The sequence below is a fragment of the Lagenorhynchus albirostris genome, chromosome 14 (assembly GCF_949774975.1).
Source record: "Lagenorhynchus albirostris chromosome 14, mLagAlb1.1, whole genome shotgun sequence".
Classification (NCBI taxonomy): domain Eukaryota; kingdom Metazoa; phylum Chordata; class Mammalia; order Artiodactyla; family Delphinidae; genus Lagenorhynchus; species Lagenorhynchus albirostris.
The window spans coordinates 12,425,340-12,444,274 of record NC_083108.1 but is presented as its reverse complement, the minus strand read 5'-3'; the positions used below and the strand labels follow the sequence as shown (position 1 = coordinate 12,444,274).

Below are 18,935 nucleotides of genomic sequence, written 5' to 3'. Positions count from 1 at the left end.
AACCACTTTGTCTCCACTGTGAGAACCATGAACAAGCCCTGCTATTTTTAATGATAAGATAAAAAAATAATGAATAATTTTAGATGTCAAGACTTTGACTGTCTGAACTGGGCCTGAGACGAGAAACACGAGAATTGAGAGCAACTGCACACATATATGCAGACTGTGTGCCCGTATTTTTTGTATAAACAGAAACAATGTGACAATCAATGGGCTAGTCTCTAACATTAGCATTAAGGACTTTCATGAAAGTTGAATGTTTATTATAAAACAACATCTAGAAGATTCCTTTTCAGGTATGAATGACAAACTTTTTCAATTCAATGGTGAAGGATGAAATCAAAATACTTCAGGTATTTTTCTTTGTTCATTGCTACTAAATATTAACGGATCAGTGGGATGGGACATTTGGAACACATATGTCCCTATAATGGGATGTTATAGAGTGGGACACATACTCTATTTAATAAGTGGGGTGGGACATTAGTTGGTTAGGGTGAGTTTGATTTCCAAAGTTATCATAATCCTTTATTCAATCAACAATCATTCTGTGCACCTATTATCTACTATGCTGGGTGCAGGTTAAATGAAATAGGAGGACTATTTTTATTTATTTATTTATATTTTGGCTGCGGCACTCGGCATGTGAGATCTTAGTTCCCCGACCAGGGATCGAACCCATGCCCCCTGCAGTGGAACCTCGGAGTCTTTACCACTGGACCGCCAGGGAAGTCCCAGGACTATTGTATTAAGTAAGGAAGTGCCAGTGAAAGAGAAAACCTTGACTGTTTAAGACCCCTACAAAGGGAGGACACTATTAGGAGATTGAAACGACACTAATCTGACTCAAGGTGAATTATCTTTTAAGTAGGCAAACTGGTTGTGGGGAACCAAGCTCTGAACAGTAAAACTTCAAGTTAATTCACCTTCATTCAATCCACAGAAGTCCTCAGAGGACTTTGGGGGAAAGGCGGTGTAGAAACAGCAGTAATAAAAGAAGGTAGAATCAGCAGGGGCAGCTAGGACCACTTTTGGAAATAAAGAGGAAAATGGGAAATCTACATGGTCTGGGGAAAAGGCATAGGGTATTCCTGTCCCAACTTCTCTCTTCTAGATCCTTAAGACCAACTGCTGTTGGGCATTTCCACTTGGATATCCTATTGGGAGCTCAAGCTGAAAATGTCCAAATTAAGTTCATCACGTGTATCCCACAAAACAGTCATTGTTCTTATCTTTCCTTTCTCTCTGAAGGACAGTATCATTTTTTGAGCCAGCTGGGTTTTGAACTTGTGTCCTCTGCTTCTTTCCCTCCCTCATTTCTCACGTTCAATCTGTTCTCAGTCCTTTGGGTCCACTTCTCCACCAGCCCCCGACACCTGTCCCCATTCCCCCACTGCCATGGTTCCAACTTCCTGCCTGGCCTCCCACTGTCCAGCCTCAGTCATTGTCAATCTTCCACAAGCCCACACATCCCACCTTGTCTCAGAACCCTTTCGATATCCTTTTAACATCTACCAAGTTAAACACCAACCTCTCAAGTTAGGGCCAGTCTTATCTCACCAGAGATCTCTCAGACCCCAGCAACGCCTCATGCATTCCTGCCTGCTCTCCAGCCCAGCTACCTGGAATGCCCTCTCCCCATATCTCCCAACTGTTATCTCCTGCATAAAGCTCTTCCAGATCCCCTTCTAGCTGGCCTGGATCACTCTGTCCACTAAAGTGTGTAAAGGATTACAGCACTTTACACAGTACTTGTCTTAGTCTCACTATTGGTAGGCAAGTTCCTTAGAGGCAAAGGTTAAAGTCCACATTTTTCACTCAAGTGAAACATCTGGCATAGAGCTTTGCACATAGTAGGCCCTCAATAAACATTTTCTCAATGGAAAAAGGTAGTGTGCACGCTCTACAAAATAACAAGATATTTATACTTTCCGTTCCCATCACTGCCCTGGTTGCTAGGAACACCTTGGGGTTAAGATTTGCAAACAACTGCTCATTTTCCTTGATTAAGACTTCTTATTGTTTTCTCCTTTTTTTTTTTGAAGGGATTATTTATTTGTTTGTTTGTTTATTTATGGCTGTATTGGGTCTTCGTTGCTGCATGCACGCTCTCTCTAGTTGAGGTGAGCGGGGGCTACTCTTCGTTGCGGTGCGCGGGTTTCTCATTGCAGTGGCTTCTCGTTGTGGAGCACAGGCTCTAAGCGCACAGGCTTCAGTACTTGTGGCACGTGGGCTCAGTAGTTGTGACTCATGGGCTCTAGAGCACAGGCTCAGTAGTTGTGGCACACGGGCTTAGTTGCTCTGTGGCACGTGGGATCTTCCCGAACCAGGGCTTGAACCTGGGCCCCTGCACTGGCAGGCAGATTCTTATTACATCGTTTCCTTCCTATACTGTCACTTAAATATTTAGTAAGTGGCTGTGCATCATTATACTTAAAATTTTGTTAGAAAATAGCTCCAAACCACCTCTAAAAGTTTTCAGCTTTAAAAAGAGAGAGAGAAAAAGAAAGAGAGAGAGAGAGAGAGAGAGAGAGAGGTAGATAGACACATATCCCAGCAGGAATTCATAAAGAAAATAGCTAGGAGAGACTTTCAAGATGGCGGAGGAATAAGACGTGGCAATCACCTTCCTCCCAACAAATACATCAGAAATACATCTACACGTGGAACAACTCCTACAGAACACCTACTAAATGCTGGCAGAAGACGTCAGACTTCCCAAAGGCAAGAAACTCCCCACATACCTGGCCGTGTGGCTGACAGGGTCTTGGTGCTCCGGCGGGGTGTCAGGCCTGTACCTCTGAGGTGGGAGAGCCGAGTTCAGGACACTGGTCTACAGGAGACCTCCCAGCTCCACATAATATCAAATGGTGAAAGCTCTCCCAGAGATCTCCATCTCAATGCTGAGACCCAGCTCCACTCAACGACCAGCAAACTACAGTAATAGACACCCTATGCCAAACAACTAGCAAGACAGGAATACAACCCCACCCATCAGCAGAGAGGCTGCCTAAAATCATAATAAGATCACACACACCCCAAAACACACCACTGGACGCGGTCCTGCCCACCAGAAAGACAAGATCCAGCCTCATCCACCAGAACAGAGGCATCAGTCCCCTCCACCAGGAAGCCGACACAACCCACTGAACAAACCTTACCCACTGGGGGCAGGCACCAAAAACAGTAGGAACTACGAACCTGCAGCCTGAGAAAAGGAGACCCCAAACACAGTAAGTTAAGCAAAATGAGAAGACAGAGAAACACACAGCAGATGAAGGAGCAAGGTAAAAACCCACCAGACCTAACAAATGAAGAGGAAACAGGCAGTCTACCTTAAAAAGAATTCAGAGTAATGATAGTAAAGATGATCCAAAATCTTGGAAATAGAATGGAGAAAATACAAGAAACATTTAACAAGGACCAAGAAGAACTAATGAGCAAACAAACAGTGATGAACAACACAGTAAGTGAAATTAAAAATTCTCTAGAAGGAATCAATAACAGAATAACTGAGGCAGAAGAACGGATAAGTGACCTGGAAAATAAAATAGTGGAAATAACTACCACAGAGCAGAATAAAGAAAAGAGAATGAAAAGAATTGAGGACAGTCTCAGAGACCTCTGGGACAACATTAAATGCACCAACATTCGATCGAATTATAGGGGTCCCAGAAGAGGAAGAGAAGAAGAAAGGGACTGAGAAAATATTTGAAGAGATAATAGTTGAAAACTTCCCTAACATGGGAAAGGAAATAGTATATCAAGTCCAGGAAGCGCAGAGAGTCCAATACAGTATAAACCCAAGGAGAAACATGCCAAAACACATATTAATCAAACTATCAAAAATCACCTACAAAGAAAAAATATTAAAAGCAGCGAGGGAAAAACAACAAATAAAATACAAGGGAACCCCCATAAGGTTAACAGCTGATCTTTCAGCAGAAACTCTGCAAGCCAGAAGGGAGTGGCAGGACATATTTAAAGTGATGAAAGGGAAAAACCTACAACCAAGATTACTCTACCCAGCAAGGATCTCATTCAGATTCAACGGAGAAATTAAAACCTTTACAGACAAGCAAAAGCTAAGGGAATTCAGCACCACCAAACCAGCTTTACAACAAATGCTAAAGGAACTTCTCTAGGCAGGAAACACAAGAGAAGGAAAAGACCTACAATAACAAACCCAAAACAATTAAGAAAATGGTAATAGGAACATACATATCGATAACTACCTTAAATGTAAATGGATTAAATGTTCCAACCAAAAGACACAGACTGGCTGAATGGATACAAAAACAAGACCCATACATATGCTGTCTACAAGAGACCCACATCAGACCTAGGGACACATACAGACTGAAAGTGAGGGGATGGAAAAAGATATTGCATGCAAATGGAAATCAAAAGAAAGCTGGAGTAGCAATTCTTGTATCAGACAAAATAGAGTTAAAAATAAAGACTATTACAAGAGACTAAGAAGGACACTACATAATGATCAAGGTATCAATCCAAGAAGAAGATATAACAATTGTAAATATTTAGGCACCCAACATAGGAACACCTCAATACATAAGGCAAATGCTAACAGCCATAAAAGGGGAAAGCGACAGTAACACAATCATAGTAGGGGCCTTTAACACCCCACTTTCACCAATGGACCGATCATCCAAAATGAAAATAGATAAGGAAACACAAGCATTAAATGATACATTAAACAAGATGGATTTAATTGCTATTTATAGGACATTCCATCCAAAAACAACAGAATACACTTTCTTCTCAATTGCTCATGGAACATTCTCCAGGATAGATCATATCTTGGGTCACAAATCAAGCCTTGGTAAATTTGGGAAAATTGAAATTGTATCAAGTATCTTTTTGGACCACAATGCTATGAGACTAAGAATCAACTACAGGAAAAAATCTGTAAAAATTACAAACACATGGAGGCTAAACAATACACTACTAAATAACCCAGAGATCACTGAAGAAATCAGAGAAAATAAAAAAATACCAAGAAACAAATGACAATGAAAACACGACGACCCAAAACCTATGGGATGCAGCAAAAACAGTTCTCAGAGGGAAGTTTATAGTAATACAATCCTACCTCAAGAAACAAGAAACATCTCAAATAAACAACCTAACCTTATACCTAAAGCAATTAGAGAAAGAAGAACAAAAAAGCCCCAAAGTTAGCAGAAGGAAAGAAATCATAAAGATCAGATCAGAAATAAATGAAAAAGGAATGAAGGAAACAATAGCAAACATCAATAAAACTAAAAGCTGGTTCTTTGAGAAGATAAACAAAATTTATAAACTATTAGCCAGACTCATCAAGAAAAAAAGGGAGAACACTCAAATCAACAGAATTAGAAATGAAAAAGGAGAAGTAACAACTGACACTGCAGAAATACAAAGGATCATGAAAGATTACTACAAGCAACTCTATGCCAATAAAATGGACAACGTGGAAGAAATGGACAAATTCTTAGAAAAGCACAACCTTCTGAGGCTGAACAAGGAATAAACAGAATAAACAAGCACTGAAATTGAGACTGTGTTTAAAAATCTTCCAACAAACAAAAGCAAACAGAATCCAACAGCATATTAAAAGGATCATACACCATGATCAAGTGGGGTTTATCCCAGGAATACAAGGATTCTTCAATATATGAAAATCAATCAACATGATACACCATATTAACAAATTAAAGGAGAAAAACCATATGATCATCTCAAGAGATGCAGAAAAAGCTTTTGACAAAATTCAACATCCATTTATGATAGAAACCCTCCAGAAAGTAGGCACAGAGGGAACTTACCTGAATATAGTAAAGATCATATATGACAAATCCACAGCCAACATCGTTCTCAATGGTGAAAAACTGATACCATTCCCTCTAAGATCAGGAACAAGACAAGGCTGTCCACTCTCACCGTTATTATTCAACATAGTTTTGGAAGTTTTAGCCACAGCAATCAGAGAAGAAAAATAAATAAAAGGAATCCAAATTGGAAAAGAAGTAAAGCTGTCACTGTTTGCAGATGACATGATACTATACATAGAGAATCCTAATGATGCTACCAGAAAAGCACTAGAGCTAATCAATGAATGTGGTAAAGTAGCAGGATACAAAATTAATGCACAGAAATCTCTTGCATTCCTATACACTAATGATGAAAAATCTGAAAGAGAAATTAAGGGAACACTCCCATTTACCACTGCAACAAAAAGAATAAAATATCCAGGAATAAACCTACCTAAGGAGACAAAAGGCTTGAATGCAAAAAATTATAAGACACTGATGAAAGAAATTAAAGATGATACAAACAGACGGAGAGATATACCATGTTCTTGGATTGGAAGAATCAATATTGTGAAAATGACTATACTACCCAAAGCAATCTACAGGTTCAATGCAATCCCTATCAAACTACCACTGGCATTTTTCACAGAACCAGAACAAAAAATGTCACAATTTGTATGGAAACACAAAAGACCCCGAATAGCCAAAGCAAGCTTGAGAAAGGAAAACAGAGCTGGAGGAATCAGGCTCCTTGACTTCAGACTATACTACAAAGCTACAGTAATCAAAACAGTATGGTACTGGCACAAAAACAGAAATATAGATCAATGGAACAGGATAGAAAGCCCAGAGATAAACCCACGCACATATGGTCACCTTATCTTTGATAAGGGATGCAAGAATATACAATAGTGAAAAGACAGCCTCTTCAACAAGTGGTGCTGGGAAAACTGGACAGCTACATGTAAAAGAATGAAATTAGAACACTCCCTAACACCACACCCAAAAATAAACTCAAAATGGATTAAAGGCCTAAATGTAAGGCCAGACACTATAAAACTCTTAGAGGAAAACATAGGCAGAATACTCTATGACATAAATCACAGCAAGATCCTTTTTGACCCATCTCCTAAAGAAATGGAAATAAAAACAAAAATAAACAAATAGGACCTAATGAAACTTAAAACCTTTTGCACAGCAAAGGAAAACATAAATAAGACGAAAAGACAACCCTCAGAATGGGAGAAAATATTTGCAAATGAAGCAACTGACAAAGGATTAATCTCCAACATTTACAAGCAGCTCATGCACCTGAATATCAAAAAAACAAACAACCCAATCCCAAAATGGGCAGAAGACCTAAATAGACATTTCTCCAAAGAAGATATCCAGATTGCCAACAAACACATGAAGAGATGCTCAACATCACTAATCATTAGAGAAATGCAAATCAAATCTACAATAAGGTATCACCGCACACCAGTCAGAATGGCCATCATCAAAATATCTACAAACAATAAATGCTGGAGAGGGTGCGGAGAAAAGGGAACCCTCTTGCACTGTTGGTGGGAATGTTAGTTGATACAGCCCCTATGGAGAACAGTATGGAGGTTCCTTAAAAAACTAAAAATAGGGCTTCTCTGGTGGCGCAGTGGTTGAGAGTCCGCCTGCCGATGCAGGGGATGTGGGTTCGTTCCCCGGTCTGGGAAGATCCTACATGCCGCAGAGCGGCTGGGCCCGTGAGCCATGGCCCCTGAGCCTGCGTGTCCGGAGCCTGTGCTCCGCACATGAGAGGCCACGGCAGTGAGAGGCCTGCGTACCGCAAAAAAAAAAAACTAAAAATAGAACTACCATATGACCCCGCAATGCCACTACTGGGCATATACCCTGAGAAAATCATAATTCAAAAAGAGTCATGTACCACAATGTTCATTGCAGCTCTGTTTACAATAGCCAGGACATGGAAGCAACCTAAGTGTCCATCGACAGATGAATGGATAAAGAAGATGTGGCACATATATACAATGGAATATTACTCAGCCGTAAAATGAAATGAAATTGAGTTATCTGTAGTGAGGTGGATGGACCTAGAGTCTGTCATACAGAGTGAAGTAAGTCAGAAAGAGAAAAACAAATACCATATGCTAACACATATATATGGAATCTAAAAAAAAAAATGGTTCTGAGGAGCCTAGGGGCAGGACAGGAATAAAGACGCAGACGTAGAGAATGGACTTGAGGACACAGGGAGTGGGAAGGGTAAGCTAGGACAAAGTGAGAGAGTGGCATGGACATATATACACTACCAAATGTAAAATAGCTAGCTAGTAGAATGCAGCTGCATAGCACAGGGAGATCAGCTCGGTGCTTTGTGACCACCTAGAGGGGTGGGAGGGAGACACAAGAGGGAGGGGATATGGGGATATATGTATACGTATAGCTGATTCACTTTGTTATACAGCAGAAATTAACACACCATTGTAAAGCAATTATACTCCAAAAAAGATGTTAAAAAAAAAGGAAAATAGCTAGGAGATAATCCTGAAATTCTAGACTTACAGGTGCCAACTGGCATCCTTCATAGACTTTCTTTTTTTCCAAAGAGATAAAATATCAATATGTAAAGATGATGATATAATTTGTAATTAATTTTATTCCTATGCTAATTGTAAGAAGGCACTGAACTAAGAAGACTAAGTTTTTGTCCCATATTCCCTTTGAAAATTCTAATGCATCTCAGTAGAATATTTGGCTGCAATTGAATTTCAAAGGTAATACATAGGTATGACATTCATCGTACTGTAAAGCAGAAGAAATCTTAGTATTTGTGTAGAAGAGTTAGAAAAAGTCAAGAAAAGACAACCTGCAACGCTCATGCCTTGTTTGGTGCTCCAAGCATTAAAAGTCATAAACTCTCCATATTCTTTCCCAGCTTAAGAAAAGACAGTTAAAAAATAGAGAAATACAGTCATTGGAACTGTCACAAGAAAGATGTATTGGTCTCAATGGTAAAAATCTCCCTTGGAAAATTTAAGCTTCACTTGACACAGTGGGTCCTTGGGCTTGTTTCAGGAGACAGAGTAGGAAGGAGAGTGGGGGCAGTCATAAGCTTCTGACTCATTACGCTGAAGCTCCAGAGAGCTGATTAGCCAATTATTAACTAAAAATGGGATATGGCTCCATCCCTGAAATTCTGAAGGCAAAACAAGGAGCAGAATGGAAATACTGATGCCAGTGAAATTGCTCGTAGAATCTGGTCCATCGCCTAAGAAAATCAGCCAAGTAGCCCTTAGTGCTTTTGTAACTGCTACCAATGGCCATGCCAGCATGTCAGGGAGATTCTCTTTCTAACGTGTTTAAGAGGGCGTTTGGGGAAGTAATATTTAGTATAAGCTATTTTAGTTGTTTAGTTAGTCAAAGTTTATCTAAGGCTAGAGTATAACCCTCATTCTACTCTCACACTGCAGAGATCAGAGCTAGTACAAACTCTTCCAGCAGATTCTATGTTTTCCCTGCACAGCGTTGGAATTTATGATCTCTGGAGGGAAAGCATCATATCTGATGACAGAATTTTTCCTTGCACGGTTGCCTGTAGCAAGATTGGAGTAAGGGTTATAATATTCCAGCTTGGGCAGACCCCTTTTCTGCCCCCTCTTGCTGGTTATCTAGACATAATGCTCTTTCCTTCAGGTGAATCCCACCCTTAACATGTTGGAAGGTGACAAGGAGCTACCCCTTGAAGGTCTCCCTGTGGTGGGGTGATGGGCAGGTAGGGGTCAGTGATGGAGGTTGGCGGGAGTGGGGAGGGTCCCGGACGAGAAAGCCCACACGGCTTTGGAGAAACAATCATTCCGTCATCATTCTCACTGAAGGACAGCTGGGTTTATCTTTTGTCTGGCAAATAAAGAGCAGAGAAATCGTGTTGGCACTACAAAATCGAGCACAGATCAGAACACACTGCAATCTACGAAAATACTTTTAGAAATGAAAATGGCTTTGTCGTAACTTCAAAAGTTTAACAACCTCCATTTAGAGAAAGAGGACCACGCATAAAAGATGTTAGATGGTAAACACCTGCTCTTCAGGAACACAAATGTCTCAGTGGACTAGGAATTTCTATAAGTAGCGTTTTGGAAGAGAAGCCTCTTAATAAACAGAACAGTGCTAGAACCTAAAACCAAACCAAAACAAAAGGTTTTGTTTTAATCTCTCCCCTGTTCTGGTTCAAATCGACTTGGACTTGTCTGCATGCCAGAATGATTTAAGAAAGATAGTTCTTCAAATTAATCTATTCTAATCAACCTCATCAGAGTCTCGGGTGTCTTTTACCAAAAAAAAAATACTAATGAAATACTTTAAAAACTGCAGGCTAGTGTTTATTAAGTCTTCATAATATGTAGAAAGAGCACCTAATGGGTAAATATTTACCAAGGGAACTCCCCTTGCCTTTCAGTTCTCTTAAGCGTACGTCCGTGTAACATAGTATTTTTTAAATCATCTATATTTCTCTTCCTAGTTAAATCAGGCCTAATGCACACATGAACAACCATATGGTTAGAAATAACTTTTTCAGACAAAGATTGAAGTGTATGCAAAATAACACATCCTTAGGGTTTTGTTTTGTTTTGTTTCTTCTTTTTCCCTCTAAATCTGAGAGTTTAGAATCATTTTATCAGGCTGTGTGGCAACTGAGTTCACAACGACATCTCCAGCCCTGGTCTATGAGGGCATCCAGAGCAGGGGAAAAGCCTTCCTCCCTGGACCCCCAAACTAACCCAGGGCCGGGCACATAGAAGACTTGCAGTCATGTTTGTTGAATAACTGTCTCCGTCCTTGGCTGACTCTCATCGTTAACCACGTTTCAACGTCAAGCACTGATTTTGTTTGAATTGAACCTCAAATACGATATATCTCTGTGGGAAAAAAAAAAAAACCTTTTTACTTGTACACTACAAATACAGTGTTGTTTTTGCAGCACAAATGCACTTCTGCTGAAATACTGCTTTGCTAAAGTCTTGGCGAAGACACGATGGATGACCTCAGAAATGGGTGCGGGGACGTGCTGAGTGGGAGAGACCACCATTAATACACACAGCACCCGCACACCTGCTTTATGAGTGGGTTTATCATCCTCCAAAAAGCTGACTAGGACTGGGAGTCGAGATAAAGAAAAACTATTTAAGAGTTTGGCTTAAAAAAAAAAAATCTGTGGCTTTCTGTTACCTGGTGTGCTGTGTAGCCTAATAACATTTAGCAATTCTGAAATGTACCGGTTCAATCAAGGATTGCTAAAGAGATCAATCAGTTCTCACTAGAAAGCACAGCTAAAAGTAACAGGATGCACAGAAGAAAGCCATGTTTTCCACCAACATTAAATAGCAACAAAGGCCCTAAAACAGAAAAGAGAACTGCGTGAACTATAAAATTTTACAAAAGTCCCCAAAAGCAATCGCTCAACAGCACATAACTGCAAACTCTAGGAGCAATAATGTATCTTTCTCTACAAAATAAATTACTGAAAGGGGTCATGTGATTCTTAGCAGGCAGGGAGATGCACTTTCCCAAGGAAAGTTCATCATTAAATATATTATTTAAGACTGGATCATCTTCAGGCTATTTTTAATCCTATCATTTTGTTGCCAAAATTAGCTATAAGCAGCTGAAACTCAGCCACTAGAAAACTGATGTTTTTTCATGTATTTTGTACACTGGCCTGAGAAGAGTATTGCTTTCCGGTTAATCAAACGTTTGGGTAGATGTGGACTATGTACAGAAAAGAGAAACTGCTTGCTGACCAACTAATAAAAAGGAAGCCAACCTCTACTGGATGTGGAGAAGTAAGTTCCTGTCTTCCTAAACCACAAAGACCAAATGACAAACACACAAAAGAAGTCGCACCACCATGTCATCAACAGAATGAACCCAATATCCAAGTTATGGCATGTCATTCTTGCAGCTGTCAAACATCTCACTCTCTCCTAAGAAGCAAATGAAGCAAAATGTTGTCACATTTCTCAGTTCGGAGGGCGCGATCAATGTTCATTCACCATCAACTTCCCCAAATCTCAACCCTCTGCTTGCAAGAGCCCCTTGGTCATGAAGCGGTCTCAGGGCCCCTAAACTCATTTACAGAATTTGAACTGTGTTACAAGGGGATCAAACAATACCAAATGGAGCTATTAAAAGAGCTAAATTTCCTGTCTTTAACTGGAGTAGAAAAGCTATCTTACTTTCATGGGGTCTGTAATGCCAACACAAATTGTATAGCTACCACGCAAAACATTCTTGAGAGGATGGAGCTTATAACAATTTCTCTCCTGTCTCTCTTGCATTCCAGTCTATTTCTTCCAAGGGTCAGATCACTCTAGCGGACACATGGGAAATATTCAGCATCCTAGGTAATATTATGGACCCACGGGGCCACTGGAAAGGTACACTGTAGCATCCATCCCAGATTGCCATTTTTCCTAAAAGGCGTCCACGAGAATCGATGGTCGGTGAGGGCAGCCAGCATCTCTAACTCTCACGTGCACACAAACACCTGTAGACGTGCGAACCACAGATTCTGACTCAGAAGCTCTGGGGCGGGACCTGAGACTCTGCATCTCTAAGAAGCTCCCAGGTGACGCCCAGGCTGCTGGTCCCTGAGCCACACTTGGAGTGGCAGGGTCTCAGACATCTAGACCTGCCTCCCTCTGGAAGCCTTATTCAGACTTAGGAATAAAGCCATACTCCACTCCACCGCCAACTCTTCTTTAGTCTTTATATAATCTGTAGACTTCTAGGACCATCTCTCAGACACCTATCATCCAAGGCCCTGCTTTCTCCAAGTTATGGAACATGGAATGCAAACTGTTTTTCCTCGGCCTCAGAAGTAGCAGCAGCAAAGAAAAAAAATGTGACTTAGAATCTAAAGCCCCCGTAAGAATAGATTCAGTAGATGAGCTGATCCACCAAGCCCTGTAAACAGTACAAGTACAACATTGTCCAACGTTAAAAGAATGTGCTAGCTCTCTTCTGAAATTTTACCATCCTTACTGAGTCCTTTACACTGCAAGACGCAACATATTATTAGAGATGCAACACTGACTGGTACAAATTTGGAGGAAAATATGTATGCCAAACGCTTAAAATAAAAATGTAGGTTCATGATGCACCTTTTAAAGGATAAGTACGTCAGGCTCTCGAGTACTACCACTTTTATTATTCCAAAGTGGACATTTATGATTGCATTTCCTGATATATACTTTTTTTTTTTTTTGCCAAAGTCCTCTGCTTTCCTAGTCATCCATCTATATGTTGTCCTGAAAGCTACACATTTTACCATCAGCTATTTGTGCTTCTATATGATTTATTTTTACTATAAGAGGTTTTGTCCAAAAAAAGTTTATCATGTTCTACGGTACGTCATTGTGGTTTGGCATCATAAAACGTAGCCTCCACATTTATCAACCTCAGATACCTGTTGACCACAAAGATAGGCTCTACTAAGAAAACTCTATTTGGAAAGGAGGAAAAGGTGAGCCTTCACTTAAAAAGAAAATTCAACTGTATGAGATGTTAATATACCACAACTCGACAATAAAGATCAAGATTATATCTTAATTTCTATCATAAACATATGTCTCCATTTCCCATCTTTTTACTAAATTACTTGACACATGACAGTTACCACCATGGATTTCTTTCAACTAGAAAGAAAATTTTTAAAATTATTTTCACAAAAATATGTAATAGTCAAACTGTTATATTAGTTCTACTTTGGTCTTAAAATGATCCTTTTGGCGTCTGGAAGTCCCTACCTCTTTGGTTATGGTGGTTAAAAATAAAACCACCTACTTAACCAAACATTTAACAAAACTATTCTTTACACACTTCACTGAATTCTTCAAGAATTACTAAAGATCTGATAATATGAGATCTCGAAAAACAAACAATTCACAAAAAGCATTTAAATTTTAGAGATTAAATGGGGATGTTTTACTTTTAAACACTGAACAGTGGCATCAATATTTTGTCAACTTTGGTCAAGTAGGATCAGATGTTCATGTCAGTCATCTACTTTTCTTGGGCTTTTCTCTTTTTGGCCCCTTACCATTAGCACACTTTGTAAACTGTAGTAAAGTATGTAACGTGCTTCTTGAAATCGAATACACCTGTAGTGACTTCTAAGCTTTTTGCTCCTGTTAGGTCCTATAAAATAATAACATTAGTAATTCTCCCTAGAGACTGTGAAAGGAAGCACGAATTGTATCCTTTTTCAAAGACAGCTCTTCAGATTAAAAGACAAGAATTAATTCCTCTTGCACTTTTTCACAAATTAATCACTTCAGATATAAAGTGTAGATGTCAATTACACTTCTTCAGTCTTAGGATCTGTACCCCTCCCCCAAAGAACCAGACACACAAAAAGAACTTCATGGCGACATGATAGAGGCTCTATCTAGCACAACAGGACCAGAAAAAAAACAGTTCACAGATGTTCTTCAGAAATACAGGCATCAATCACTTCAACTAAAGCCAGAGCATGAGAACCCACAGCTACGAATCAATTCTTCTACACTTTATATAGATACTCTAGATGCAAGTTTTGCCAGCAGAGGGGACCACCAAATCACGCGGATTCTAGGTGGTGAAAAGTAGAAGATACTAAAATTCCAGTGAACCTCAAAATCACACACAAGTTATAGAAATAGAACACAAGGTACACAGCCAACGCAAATTCTGTCACAGCTCACCTCTTTACAAACATCCAGGTGTTCCAGGGAAAGGGGCTACACTGGTTTTCCTCTTTGGGTAGATCTTACCAAGTGAGTCAGAAAAAGCATGCCCTTGGTCCCCTGGGGGAGTCTGCTCTTCCAACTGGATGGTTCTCAAATTTTAGTACAAAGAAGAAACCCCCAGGGGAGCTTATTTCTGATGCGGATTGCCAGGGCCCAGCCTGGCATCTAGTTTATGAGTTGTCCCTGAAATGTCCCATTTCAACAGGCTACTCAGGCCAGGTACCGTGATGAGGGGGATCCTTGGACCCCCAGTTTGAGAAACCCTGAAGGGATGCCATTTACCCCAAGATCCTACTGAACAGCAAAGGCTGGATCTTTGAACTTCAATGTCTGGCAAGCAAGGGAAACAATTTTGCCGGGAAGCAATGATCACAGTTGGGTTGGCAGGGAGACCTCTGTACAGGGAAAGAGGGAGGGAGGCCACAACCCTGATATTATTTCATTGGCTCATCGGTCTCCCTTGGCCCAGTAGCCCACCCAGACTCCAACCTCCACATCACAGACCCGAGAGGTCCAGCCCAGACTCACATTCAATCAGACATGCACCTACCCAGCCTCCGTTATCCTGGATCCAGGTGTGCAGGTGTCGGTTCAGGTACTCAGTCATCCACAGGGCGATGTTGTCCACCAGGGGGGACATCTCCCGGTTGACGCTCTCCACACACATGACCCCACCGAACTCAAAGAAGGCCACGATCCTCCCCCAGTTCACTCCATCCCTGAAGAGCTCCTCCACCACCGTGGCAAAGCGTCCCCTCGCGGTGAAGGGCGTCAGGTGCAGCTGGCTGGACATCTCGGCGAAGTCGCGGCGGTAGCGACGAGAAAAATCATCACCGGCCTGGCGCAGGGTCAGGTGGACCACAGGTGGCACGGGGCTGAGCGCAGGCCCCCCGGCGGGGGCGGCGGGAGCCGTCTGGGGCGGCGGCGGGGAGGTCCTGGATGGCGCTGGGGTGCTCCCAGTCTGGGAGGAGAAGATGCCCGGCGCGGGGGCGGCCCCCGGGGACGTGGCGCCCGCGTCTCCGGCATCCCACTCGTAGCCCCTCTGCGACAGCTTATAGTGGATGTACTTCATCACTATCTCCCGGTTATCATACCCTGTTCTCCCAGCGTGCGCCATCCTTCCCCCACGGAAAAGCAGCCGGGTACCAACAGCACCTCTCGCCCCCGCTTCCCGCCCCACGGCCCCGCACGAGAGAAGAATAGTTATAATCCAGCTATTTTATTGGATGTGCTTTGCATTCTTGGATGAGGGGGTGTCTTCAGTCATGCGGAACACTTGATTCTGGTGTTTCCCTCTTGGCATGAGATGCAGGAAATTTTTATTTAAATTCCTTTCGGATCTTTATTTCATGAGGCACATTATTAATTATTGTTAATATCAGTCTACTTCCTCCGTGATGCTGAAAGGTTAAAAAAACTAATCAGTCAAAATCAGGTGCATTTCCCTTTATACAGTGGGTGAAAGCAGGGCACACACACTACAAGTTACACAGCTGAAAATAATATAATAAACTGCCTGGAAATTAAACTTACTCAAATGCACTTAAAGTTAAAATCTCAACTGTTTCCACTGAAAGTTACATGAAACCCATTTCCTGTGCAAAGAACTTACTTGTATTTTTTCAGGACAGCATGATCCTCTGTCAAGTTTCCTTTTCTGTGAAAACAAATACATAAGGCAAAGATTCCATCAATCTTCAGAACTCTCCAGTGATAGCTGCTGTGAAACTTCCAAATGAATCAGGAGTTGGGGGCGGAGGGTGTAAAAATTAGGAGAATTTCCAGTTTGATTCCCAGACTTCTTCACAGAAATGTCAATCCGTAGGAATCCCAACCGGAGATCTCAAGAGCACGAGCAAAGAAAGGCAGCGGCGGCGGCAGATGAATTACAATTTTCAGTCCAGTATTTGCAGAAGTCCTGTGATTTTCCCCCTCTCGGCAATTTACACGCGCACACACACGCGCGGGCACAGACATGGATCTCTGTCCGCGGGACCGCTTCACGCCTCCACAGGAGAGAGACAGGGACCGGGGGCCGGTGGACGAGCCGGGGACGGGGGCAGGAATCCTCCTCTGATTAAACTCCGAACAGCGAATGCATTTTCCGAAAAGCTGCTTGATAAATGAAGGCTGGACGCGCCCGGCCCGCCGGTGCCGAGCGCGAGAAGCCCGCGCTGTGTGTGGTGCGGCGAGGGCTGGGGAGAAGGACGTGGTGGGGGAGGGCTTTATTTTTTCCCTCTTTTCCTAAAAAGGATGACTGCTACGAAGTTCTCCCCCCTGGACCCCCTCTTCCGCTGCACCCCACCGGCGCACCCCGCCTCCGGGCTGCGCACCCTTTCTCCTCCTCCTGTCCTGCGCGGCGGCGCTGGCGGCGCCCGCCTCCCCCGCGCTCCCGCCGCGCACCCGCTCCGGGCGATGACGGCCGCGCCGGCGGGGAGGGCCCGGCGCCCGGCACCTTCGCTGGCGGCTGCGGCGGCGGCGGCGGCGGCTCGGCGGGGAAACCGAGAGCGACGGGCGGGAGCGCGGCGGGCGGGGGCGAGGGCGGGCGCGAGGAGGAAGGGGGCGGGCGCGGCGCGGGGGGGCCTGGCCTCTTCATTCTCCTCTCGAACCGACTGGTTTCCTGTTCGTACGTCACACGGTTCATTCAAAAAAAGAAGAAAGAAAGAGCCCTCCTCGGTGCCGCCCCGCCGCCCCCTCCGCCCCCTCCGCGCCCTCCGCCCCGCTCCCCTTGCCGGGTTAAAGGAGCCGCGGCCGGCCCGGGAGTGGCGCGCCCCGCCGGGGACTCATGGCGCGCAGGCCCGCGGCCGGGGAGGGAGCGCCCGGGACGGCCCCCACCCGCTGCGCCCGCCCGCTGGGCCCGGCCGGTGGGTGGCGCGGGCGGCGCAGGCCTCCCGCGCGGCCGCGGCGCGGTGGGTGTGCCAGGGGCCTCGTCGGGCCTGCGGCGGGCCCGGCGCGCGCTCGGAGTCTCCGGGGCCCGCGAGGGGCCGGGGGCGCCCGGGGAGCCGCACGCGGCCGGTCGGGCGGCTGCCGGGGCCAGGAGCTGGGGGGGACGCCGACAAAAAAAGCGCTGGAAGAGCGCCGGGAATCGCTTCGACCCTTCCTAGCCGTGCGCGCGCGGGGTGTGTGTGTGTGTCCGCGTCCACACATCGTGTTACCAAGGACTTCGACCGTTTCTAGCCGTGCGCGCGCGCGGTGTGTGCGTGCGTGTGTGTGTGTGTGTCCACACATCGTGTTACCAGGGGCCTCAGCGCTGCCCTCCCATCAAGAGAGGCGACGCTGCACGTTCATCCGCGAGGGAAGCCCCAAGCATCGTGTTTACGTGCAAGCTGCTTCCTAGGTGTCCACGCACAACATACACTCCGGAGACACCATCCGTGACCGAGGCCACACAGAGCTCTCAGTGGCGCGGCCGAGGGATTAGTGAGGGATACCAAGGGCTTTCGAGTGGTTAAGTAAATGCTTTTCCTCTGCTCCTAACAATTTCGGCACTGGGTGAGGGCTGGACGCCACTGGGGGCTACAGGGCAACTTTCAGGCCCGCAGACCCCCAGCCAGGGTGGGTGGGTTTCTAAAGGCCTCCGCGGTCGCCTAGCAGCCAATCTTAGATGTTCGCACCTTCTCGAGTTATCTATACATACACAAACCTATATATTACACATACATATGTACACATTTTTTATAAAAAATTCACCAGGATGAATAGCTCCCAGGAGAAAAGCACATAGGGCAAACAAGTTGCACGTGTTTATTTTTATCTCTAAGAGTCTGACAAATAAAGTGCCAGGAAAAAATTAGCACGGCGGCTCACCTAATAGGACTCAAGTACAAACATATAGGGACACTGGCCTGTTGAGGTCATAGAAACATGACAAGTGAGTACTGCCATGTGTACAAATATGTTCTCACACTATATTTTGTCTCTTTCCTAGTCTAAAATCAAAGCATTCATTCTGTGGCAAAATAAGCACGGCAAATTATTTTCATTTCTTCATTTTATCAAATACAATCGGCCAACATGCCAACCTCTTGCATATAGGAATGGGTGCCTGGTACAAATGTCTTATCCAGCAAGAGGGAATGAAGGAAGGTGGTCCTTCTCGCCTTCCAACTGCTGTAACAAAGTCCCCTTTTATCCATGGCAGCGGCAGGGAGGTGTGCTGGCCTTGAGAGAGACACTGGGTATAGACTGACCTGGATATATGTTTTCACAGAATAGCAGAAGCCCGTGTTAATGCCACACATCATGGTTTAGGGATCTCCTCAGAACCTTGTCCTAACCCCCCAAAATTACTTAAGAGGAATTGAAAGCCTTAGTGCTTGAGACCTAGCATGTCAGTGAG

General features: G+C 43.8%; 2 protein-coding genes across 4 annotated transcripts in view; both read right to left on the bottom strand.

Annotated features, from left to right (window-relative positions):
* BCL2 (BCL2 apoptosis regulator) overlaps window positions 1-16,823 on the bottom strand; it is a 183,372-nt gene extending 166,549 nt beyond the window's left edge. Inside the window, exons 1-3 of one of the 3 annotated variants that reach the window (XM_060170734.1) lie at window positions 16,209-16,823; window positions 15,147-15,996; window positions 9,602-9,707 (exon numbers count right to left, since the gene is read on the bottom strand). In XM_060170734.1, coding sequence (XP_060026717.1) covers window positions 9,660-9,707; window positions 15,147-15,713 — 615 coding nt within the window. In that variant the 5' untranslated portion in view covers window positions 15,714-15,996; window positions 16,209-16,823 and the 3' untranslated portion in view covers window positions 9,602-9,659. Of the gene's footprint in view, window positions 1-9,601; window positions 9,708-10,656; window positions 10,727-15,146; window positions 15,997-16,208 lie in introns of those variants that run through there. The other 2 variants (XM_060170733.1, XM_060170732.1) reach the window with 2 other exon arrangements.
* Window positions 16,824-18,484: 1,661 nt separating this feature from the next.
* KDSR (3-ketodihydrosphingosine reductase) overlaps window positions 18,485-18,935 on the bottom strand; it is a 43,709-nt gene continuing 43,258 nt past the window's right edge. Inside the window, exon 10 of the mRNA XM_060170378.1 lies at window positions 18,485-18,757. Within this exon, the coding sequence (XP_060026361.1) occupies window positions 18,725-18,757 (33 nt within the window). The 3' untranslated portion in view covers window positions 18,485-18,724. The remainder of the gene's footprint in view (window positions 18,758-18,935) is intronic.